The sequence below is a fragment of the Magallana gigas genome, chromosome 10 (genome assembly GCF_963853765.1).
Source record: "Magallana gigas chromosome 10, xbMagGiga1.1, whole genome shotgun sequence".
Lineage (NCBI taxonomy): Eukaryota > Metazoa > Mollusca > Bivalvia > Ostreida > Ostreidae > Magallana > Magallana gigas.
The window spans coordinates 22459116-22468466 of NC_088862.1; the positions used below are offsets into that span (position 1 = coordinate 22459116).

General features: G+C 33.7%; 1 protein-coding gene across 1 annotated transcript; it reads right to left on the reverse strand.

Moving 5' to 3' along the window:
- Positions 1-4693: 4693 nt before the first annotated feature.
- LOC136271993 (perlucin-like) lies at positions 4694-8208 on the reverse strand. Its single transcript, XM_066072644.1, has 4 exons — positions 7914-8208; positions 6345-6424; positions 5971-6070; positions 4694-5070 (listed from the first exon to the last, which is right to left on the reverse strand). The coding sequence occupies exons 1-4, from the start codon at positions 8206-8208 to the stop codon at positions 4841-4843; spliced, it is 705 nt and encodes a 234-aa protein (XP_065928716.1). The 3' UTR covers positions 4694-4840.
- Between the last annotated feature and the right edge of the window lie 1143 nt (positions 8209-9351).

Below are 9351 nucleotides of genomic sequence, written 5' to 3' on the forward strand. Positions count from 1 at the left end.
ATTTTCATTTAAAGGATGAAGAAAATATCACTAAATAAATAGATTTCATGTTTGTTAGTGGTAACTAAGGTGGCAATCTTGAATTCGATGCTTAGCATAAAATATTTAAGCTACGAATATCTAGCTAGCAGCTAGGCTAGCTTATCGTTTAACTACGTAGCCCTACATAGCAGCTACGATCTTGAACGCAGCCCAGGTATCTGTGTGATGGTGTCTATTTACGAGCGGTGTTCAGCTTTTAACCGGAGGCTTTCTGATTTTTATATTAAAGAAAAGCTAAATAAAGCCCGAGAACGCCTAAATACGTCATTCACGGGATTTTAACGAGACAAGTTCGAGACTCTTGCAAATCGAGAGAGGAGTTTAGATCGAAAAAGTACTAATTAAAAGTTTATTCTATCGGCAAGCTTTTAAAAAATTTTAAAGTTGCAAAACAATTGTTTATTAATGTGAATTCGAAGTTTGGGGTGATTAGCGTTATCTCGTTAAATATTGTTTAGAATAAAACCGTCTAAACAGCAGTTTTCGATTTTGTCAACAATCTGAAACGTGCTAGGGTGTAGCCATGTATCGGTAAGAACATACTCACTTACAATGTTAAACAAGACACCTTTTTAAAAACCTGCAAAGCAATAATTCCACTGCATGTGTTACCAGAATGTTAATAAATAATTATAGTCGTTGTGAAATGTGACTTGAAAGACATGTTTTAGTATAAAATGTGTATGCAGGTGTATTATAATCAGTTTTTACACATAATGGTACCTAGCATACGTTAAAAAAAATATTGTTTTTCCTAGAATATTGAGTTTGTGTCAATCACGCTCCCAGTCATTGCCATACAGAATTTCCTCGACAGAATTTCCTCGACACGTACAATGTATATGTGTATGTAGTTTTGATATATGTATCTCTTTTAATTAAACTGCTAACTTTATGTCTTATTTATCGATAAGAGTGTTTATGAATCAAAGGTCTGCATTTGTTATGTAAATATAACATTATACGATTGAGAGTATGAGATAGAGATAAATAGATTCAGAGAGAGAGAGAGAGAGAGAGAGAGAGAGAGAGAAAGAGAGAGAGAGAGAGAGAGAGAGAGGAGTGAGTGTAATTACAGTTAACATGTTAGTGTTAAGGACTTTGATCTTTGTTTAATATATTTAATGTCTTTCTGTCCACTGGAAATCGAAATATCTTTAAAGTTACACCAGTTGGTAACAAAAACAGATGGTTTCTGGTGATTCTGTTTTAACTATTTGATTCATTACATTGATCATGTGTTTGCAGAATTGATTGAGCCGGGTTTCCTGATTTTGTTTCATAAGTGATACTGCTTTCAAAAGTAAATATCATTTGTGACTTACTGGTATATTAGTACATATTTCAATTGAAAAATCATTTGAGAAATTTAAAGTGTTTTGTAGGACTGAAATGTTTAATGGCTTTTAAAATTACTGAAAGTACATGCACATAATGCATCTATCTTTTGACGTTGTACAGTGTATATAAATGTCAGCTAGGTTTAGAATTAATGGCAAAATGATGTTACACAGTAATACATGAATGTACAATATAAGAAAAGATTGCATTTTTAGTATCACTTTGTATCACATTATTGAAATAACTGCATTGAATATATAAGTACATGTGTATTTAAAAAAAAACAAAAAACAAAACCCTGAACTTTATTTATTTTACAACGATTGATAAGCAAGTTCTACAACTTATATTAATATCCCTTGTTGGCACGGATGTTAGCGCGAGGGAGTCAATGATGTGGGAAGAAGCCGGGCACCCGGAGAGAACCCACGTGTCCAAGCGGGCGATCGCCATATCCTATCACATACCACCACTGTCGATCACGGGGATCGAACTCGGGTTGCAGCGGTGAAAAGCGAGTGCATTGTCCACTGCGCTACTTGGACACCTTAATGTCTATGCATATAAGTATTTGTTGAGTGCACAATATTTCCAAAATTAATTCTCTTATTACTTTATGTTTATTCTTTTTTTAGTTTCCAGACCATGACATTAATGAATATTTCTAGAATGGAATGCATGAGGATTAGGATGGAACCTTATTTTGCCTTTTTACCAACTCTCACCATCTTTTCAAGATTTATGGAGCAAACAGTAGAAGAATTCATAACATTCTTATTTATGTGACATAACATTGAATGTTACTGGATGAATTGTTTCATCAATAAGTGTTTACATAATGAACACAAGCAAACTTTTTATCGAGTGCACTTATTTTGTATTTTTCCTACCCATCCATCTTACATATGTTTTTATATAATATGTTTATTTATATGTAACATTTTTGGAAACAGTTATTTTATTTTATTGAAATCTAGCCCCAATCAATGCACAGGAGGGCCATGGTTGTTACAACAAAGGAACACACTAAATGAAGATAAACAACCACAATTTCTATCATCAACCTCATCATCACCAGCAGCAGTTTCAACAACAAAATCCTGGAACTTGTATTTTTATTTTTCAAAGTTATATTTTATTTTAAAAAATACCTACACATCACCCTGTCTCTGGCTTCTATTCCAATCGCTTACTGTCTTTTTTTTCCAAATAAACACACGTTTACCAGTTACAAGAACAACTAAATTAAAAATCACGATGACGTAAATAGTCCTAGATTTTTGTGTTTGCTATTTCGATTTTTGACACGGCGAATCTGAGAGAAAAATAAATTATTAACCTTTTTTTCAGAAATTCGTTTGGACTCTTTCTGAATACGTTGTTCAAATTTTCAATATAATGCGTCGTTTGCAATGTAAATTTCAGTTGACCAACTATATTTAGTGTTGTCTTTTTTTGACGGTAGAGGTGGTATTTCAAAATAATAAACTTGTTATTTTTAATTTTATTAGACGAATATAGTTTTGGCACCACAATAGTTGTAAAAACCGAATAAATTATCAATGACATGGAGAAAAAGGAAAAAAACTGGGACAAACCTAACAATTAGTCATCTTCGCTAGCCAAGGATTTTCGGTCCACTTTGCTCCCCGTAAACCCTTGGCGGATTTCATTACGAAAACTCGGTGACGTGGTGGCGCTATCTAGCGAGCAACTTGAGTTGCGCCCCTTGCATATTTCATTTTAATCGAATTAAACAACGGGTTATATATACACTACGGTATTAATACAACTTAAAAACATGTTGACTACCGAATGTCGGAACATAATTAACGATGCTATTAAACATGTTAAATACGAAGTAAGTAATAACCAAGGGAAAGCACAGAATGTTTTATTCATTGTGTTTTGTACGGACCGGGAGTGAGAAAGTCGCCGATTCATATGAAAGCTTTCATGTCCTAAAACCAGGTATCGCTGTCGTTAATATTGCGGACCAACGAAATTAAATAAAACGAAGATAATTGAATCTTTAAAAGCAATATAAATAAGCAGGAACGTATATATACTAAAGGGATAGGCAACTTCTAAATTCGCCATGTTTACTTCCCATGCTGATCACGCGAGCCTTGACAAGTTTGTAGAACTACATGCTCAATCCCAGTAAAATAGATAGGTTTTAAAGCGATTTGGTAGACCATCGTTGGAGAAGCACTGTACTCGAGAACTTGTGTCTCCAATTGTTAAAAGCACCGAATGTTTTACCAAAGATCCCACATGTGTTTTCTTTTAAAGTTTATATTTACATGCACTGTGATTGGATCAGCTACTCGCAACTGCAGCCAATCATAAAGCGGAGCTTGTCACCCAGTTTTCATAATGAAATCCGCCAAGGGTTTATTGGGAGCAAAGCGGACCGAAAACCCTTGGCTAGCGAAGATGACAATTAGTAAACTCAAGTGAGCTTCTCTGATCAAGGTTTGTTGTCGTTTCCTGCACTTAATCTTAACAAGGTCCTAATATGGATCGGATACCACAGTGTGTATTATTTAAATGTATCTGTTTGCGTCTTTTCTTTTAAACAAAGAAACTATACTCGACCTGATATTTCATATAATGTTGCTTTATTTTATATTTTTAGCCGGGCTCTGCTGAAAGCAGAGTCCTGGCTGTAGGCAGGCAAATCACCAATGTTACTATAAATAGCACAAGTATACAAAAAACCAAACAGCGTCAAAGTAAAAGCTTCCGCTATACCAAATAGTTACACAAAGAGCCACGTTTTGTCAAAAGTGTTGGCATTTTAATTGTTTCTTTTATTTCAATTTCGAGAGAATTGTCTATCTTTTTTAGTTTTCTTATTAATAACTTAATTGTTTTAAAAACAAGACTATGCATTTTGGATACATACAATGTGCATGAATTTTCATGAACTACTTTGCTGCGCGTTGAAGAAATGGGTATTGAATATATAACGCTTGTTGCAAAATTCAAGGCAGAGAGAGGGAGAGAGAGAGAGAGAGAGAGAGGGAGAGAGAGGGAGAGAGAGAGAGAGAGAGAGAGAGAGAGAGAGAGAGATTTTCAGTCTTTACCACACAATATGCATAAAGACACACCAAAATAGCCCGGCTTTCAGTACTTCAGTACTTTGATTATATGTGTACTGATACAACATGTGATCCAGTATAATATTAGACTAATATACATGTAATAACATGCAGTACATGATTCTAGATATCTTTACGACATGACTGTACCATTTTCCTCTCTATCCAAAATTAAGTTTGTATTTAAGTGGTAAACATTTTATAAAAAGTTTAACAGTTGTATCAAGAACATTTCGTGAACTTTCGAAATCTCGTCTTAGTCTCGATAGTTATTATAAATGATTATGCATTTTTCGAGATATTCGTTCGCAGACGAAGTTTTAATCTTTTTAAAATTAACTAGTAAAACTTCACACTTCATCTATGTCTTTTTCACAAATATAATGTCTAGGTATACCACAAAAATCATCATCCCATAATGCAACGCGCAGGAGGTGAACGCATTTCCGGATGTCTGGTTCCCCTGGATACCAAGGTGCATAGGTCACAATGTTGCCATGGCGATTCCAAAAGAACTCACTCGCATTCAAACGCTCAGCACCAATCCAAGAAGAGCATGCCCAGGCATCTCGGCATTCCGCTGTATAGGGAAAAACAGATAGAGAAATATTAAAGAGACACTAGTCTAGAGGAAATACAATGAAATGACAATTTTTCTTAAAACTATTTTCTTGCAAAGTTAAAAGTATGGGCATTGCAAAAATTATGCTTTGTAAATCTATTTATAGGTGTGATTTCCGACGGTACTCCAAGCTCAGCCTTACGTTCAACTGCGCATGCGCATCAAGTGTAAACATTTCACAATGGCTTTTACATGTAAACAAGAGGATGAAATGTCTCGAATTTCGACAGATTTGGCAAGAAAATGTTCAAAAGAGATAGAGACAAAGCACAAGTGCAAACTATTTATCTTAAAAGAGAAAGTAGTGTAAACCTGCAGGTGTCATTAAGGGGATGTGCGACCATCTTTTACATTTTAGAAGAAAAATGTAAACATATCTCGCGAGCTTTAGTTCATGCACAACTTCTATTGTTTTATCGAACTGTGTTTATTTAAGCGGATAATAACCAAGATAAGGAAAATTAGCTGTAATGTCCTTTTAAAATATGGGATTTTAATGATTTCAATTAACCTAACCTCACCTAACCTCTGGCACATAAGACCCGCAATCGTTTCATTTAAGATACACTAAAATAATCATGAAAGAAAAAAAAAACCTCCCCCTCCAATAAAAAAATCCAATTTGTCGATGTGAATGCAATGAAAATTTATGTTCATGTAAATTGTATTGTCTCTTCTGTTTTTCTTTCCAGAATATCCAAATCCCTTCACAACAGTTCAATATTTTGATAAATTTTTATTCTGCCTGTCACTTACCAAGCCTACTAATCAAACTAGTGCAACATTGTACTTTTTATATCGATCTGATAACATTGTCAAAATACATTTTCTTATAATGCTTTTGGAAAAAAACTTTACCTGCATCGGCCGCTGGTGGAAGAAATGTTGTTGTTAACCACGTATTCTCATCTTTTGTCTCAACTTCCGTCAAGTAGGCGCCCATAACCTGGCATTCAACCTGCAACATAACAAACTACAATCAAACAATATCAAGCATACTTGTCATCATATAGATATTTCAGTCACCGTATAATAATGTGTTCAACAAACAGCACAATGGATCAGTTTCTTTTATAGTATTATAAATCATTAAAACATTTAGTTTAATCAAAAACAAATTATGAAAAATGACTTTATAAATAGTAAACAAACATTCAAACTAAAATCAATTTTAAACAGATTTGTTGCAAAATAGTTTGTAACATTTTCGACTACAGCTTAATTTGTTTCACCTTAGAGTCTGTCCAGGTCATTTTAAACTCTCCAAGGCCGTAACAATGTCCATTGTAAAAGTGGAATCCGTACTCACAGACTGAAAAGAAATCAATCACACACATTAAGGGACACATAAAAACATTAACTATCTTTTAAAAAAATAATTTACCTGGCTTCGCTGTCACCATTTTCTAAATCACTTAGAACCATTTTAACAAGAGCTTGGACTTTGGGTAGTTGTGTCAAACAGCAATGTGACGTAGGCCTGTCTATTTCATTATCAGCCACTCAGCCATAGCTCTCTAGAATAAACAAGTTTTGTCTCGCTTTTGAGGTAAGCCTACGCAATCGGTGCAAATTTCGCTTGAAGCCGCGTCATTTTTAACTTGTTTTGACGCAAGAAATAGATGGTTACGTCCTACTGAAAGTCCAAGGTCTTGTTAAAATGGTTCTAACTCAAACTAATCCTTAGGAAAAGTACACAAATTTGAAGACAAAACTTTAACTTGGGGCTAAGATTTGACTTAAGGAATGTTGGTAAGGGTGGGGCCTGGATATGCTATTATTATAATAAATTAGCAATACCAATGTTCCATATTTGTCATTTTGAATTGACCTAGATAGAAGATTCCAGGAAATTAAAATGATATAACAAAAGGTTGTAAAAGCAAATAAATATTCTTAAGCTTTTAAATTTTTCTGCAATAGTGAAATAGGAATTACAAACAGCTTGTACCGTGAACATAACTACATGTAGTGGATCAAAACTCTGCAGATTTTCCTTATATGTCACAAGGTTACAAATAAAATTCAGAGTGTTCACACATATATTATGAAAACAATAATTTTTCATAACACTGGCACTGTCAGAGGAATTAGAATCAAGAAAATTGTGGTGTATTGAAATTCAAAGAAATGTTTGTTTAAATTAAATGCAGATCAATGACATTGACACGGTTGGTATGGCGGGCGCATATTAATAAGCGTTTGTTATGTTTTAACGTATATTTTTATCAAGAATCTTTTTGAAATACAAGAGGAGTTCAAAGGGGCATGGTCACGATTTTGGTCAAAAATTATTTTTTCGATTTTAATGTTTACAATGCTTCAGTAAGGCATTTTTAATAGGCAACCAAAATTTTAGTGTCATTTGTTGAGTTATTAGCGAGTTACAGAGCTTACAACTCCTCGCTTTTGTTTACATTTTGAATGTTGAAGTGAAAATTCCAGTTTTAGACCTTAAATGAATGTATTAATCGTTAGGAACTGTTTATTTATGCTTAAAATGAATAAGAATATAGACAAATCAGCTTAAAAAAAGATTTTTTACTGGTATATTGAACCTTTGTAAACAAAAACAGGGCACGAGCCTTGTTTTCATGCAAAGAATTGTGAGCCCAGTATCTTCCTTAAAACTCATCGACGGGCACCCAAATTTCATTTGATCATTAGAAATGCATTCATATAACATTGTAAATAATAAAAACAGAATAATAACATTTGACCAAAATCGTGACCATGCCCCTTTAATTGATTTGATATTACAGTTATAAGCATTATTTAAGATTATTTATCTACTTAGTTACCATAGATCTTCTTTATAGCCACCATGCCTGGTTCGAGTTCTTCTTCAAACACAAGATCTTCTGTGACGTCATCAGTGAGCAGACGACAAAGCAACTGCGTCTTGTAGTAGATTATTCCAATGCACTGAGATTGCTTGTCGAAACAGTGTGAAAAACACTGCATTCGGCTCCTTCTTCGTGATGTCATAAGGTAATAGACCTCGATCTCTGGAGGGAGAGTGACGACTCTCCAATATGTCATAATTCGGAAGTCGACTTCGGATGAAATAGTTTTAGATACCATCAGAATCGCCATGATCGCAAACAAACATCTACAGACGCATGATTCAGAATGCATATTGAAATTTGAAGAAAAAAAATCGTCTTGGAAATTCAACTCTGATTTTACTTTCAATTTTATGTTATAGTTCAGAAGAAGGATTCAGCCATTTTGTAATAAGGCACCGATGTTAAAACAAGTGTGTTATGCACATTCCTGTAATTGGTCACGTCCTACTTCTCAAACGAGTAATGACTACTATTGTGGTTGAAAAGGGTCATATGCTATTGTTCTTTTTTATTTTTTATTTCAATCATTATATATCTCACGTTGTTAAAAAAAATATCAATTATACTTGGTCGATACATTGTCTCATTTTTTTTTTCTGAATCTCAATTAGAAGTTTTTTCGGTTTGCTAATTACATTGATCTTTTTTTCAAACTGTTGCCCCTCGTATACAAGGGTTTTAAAAAATACAAGTATCAATTATAAAAAAAAATATATTTGCTATCTGTAATTAAACAATATTGAAATTTATAAAAGAAACGTTTCAAACAGGGCAAAAGTGTACCTGTACAAATTCATCATTATTTATAATAAAGCAATTTATTGATAGATATTCTACAATGCAACGCGCCCGAAATTCTAGTTAAGGTCAAAGCATGTTTAGGCACAAAGGAAATTATAAACATTGTACACTGAAGAAAAAAACATATTATTTTTTATTACTTGTACGATCGAAAATAATTTGTAAATGGGATGGAAACAAAAGATACAAATAATATACATTTAATTAATGTTCAAAAATAAACAAAAGCAACAGAACAACATTCAGTTTGAAAAACATGTAGAAAATCAATCAGTACAGGAGTTCAAAGAAAACACTATCAGGACATTGGGTTTTAATAAGCATAGAATAACGTACAGTCAAAACTTCCTTTAAAGTACTAGTATTTTGTGTGAGTTCTCTTGCCCTTATCAATTCCCTTCATCAATATGGAAAACTGTTAGACTAAGTTATTTTCTTAAATTTCGGGTGTTAACCTGGAGAGTCCGTGACCATTTCTCGGGGAGAGCAATCTAAGTGCACAAAAAGCGTTGGGTTGGTTTAATACTGTCTTTGGAGGGTGTCTCATGCTTGCTCTATTTGATTCAGGTCAGGGTAAGTGAGGAACATA

Coding starts and splice junctions, on each gene's coding strand:
- LOC136271993 (XM_066072644.1), bottom strand. CDS start 8,208: ATGGCGATTCTGATGGTATCTAAAACTATTTCATCCGAAGTCGACTTC. Junction 6,071..6,344: donor TGACCTGGACAGACTCTAAG/GTGAAACAAATT, acceptor GTTATGTTGCAG/GTTGAATGCCAGGTTATGGG. Junction 5,071..5,970: donor TCCACCAGCGGCCGATGCAG/GTAAAGTTTTTT, acceptor TTCCCTATACAG/CGGAATGCCGAGATGCCTGG.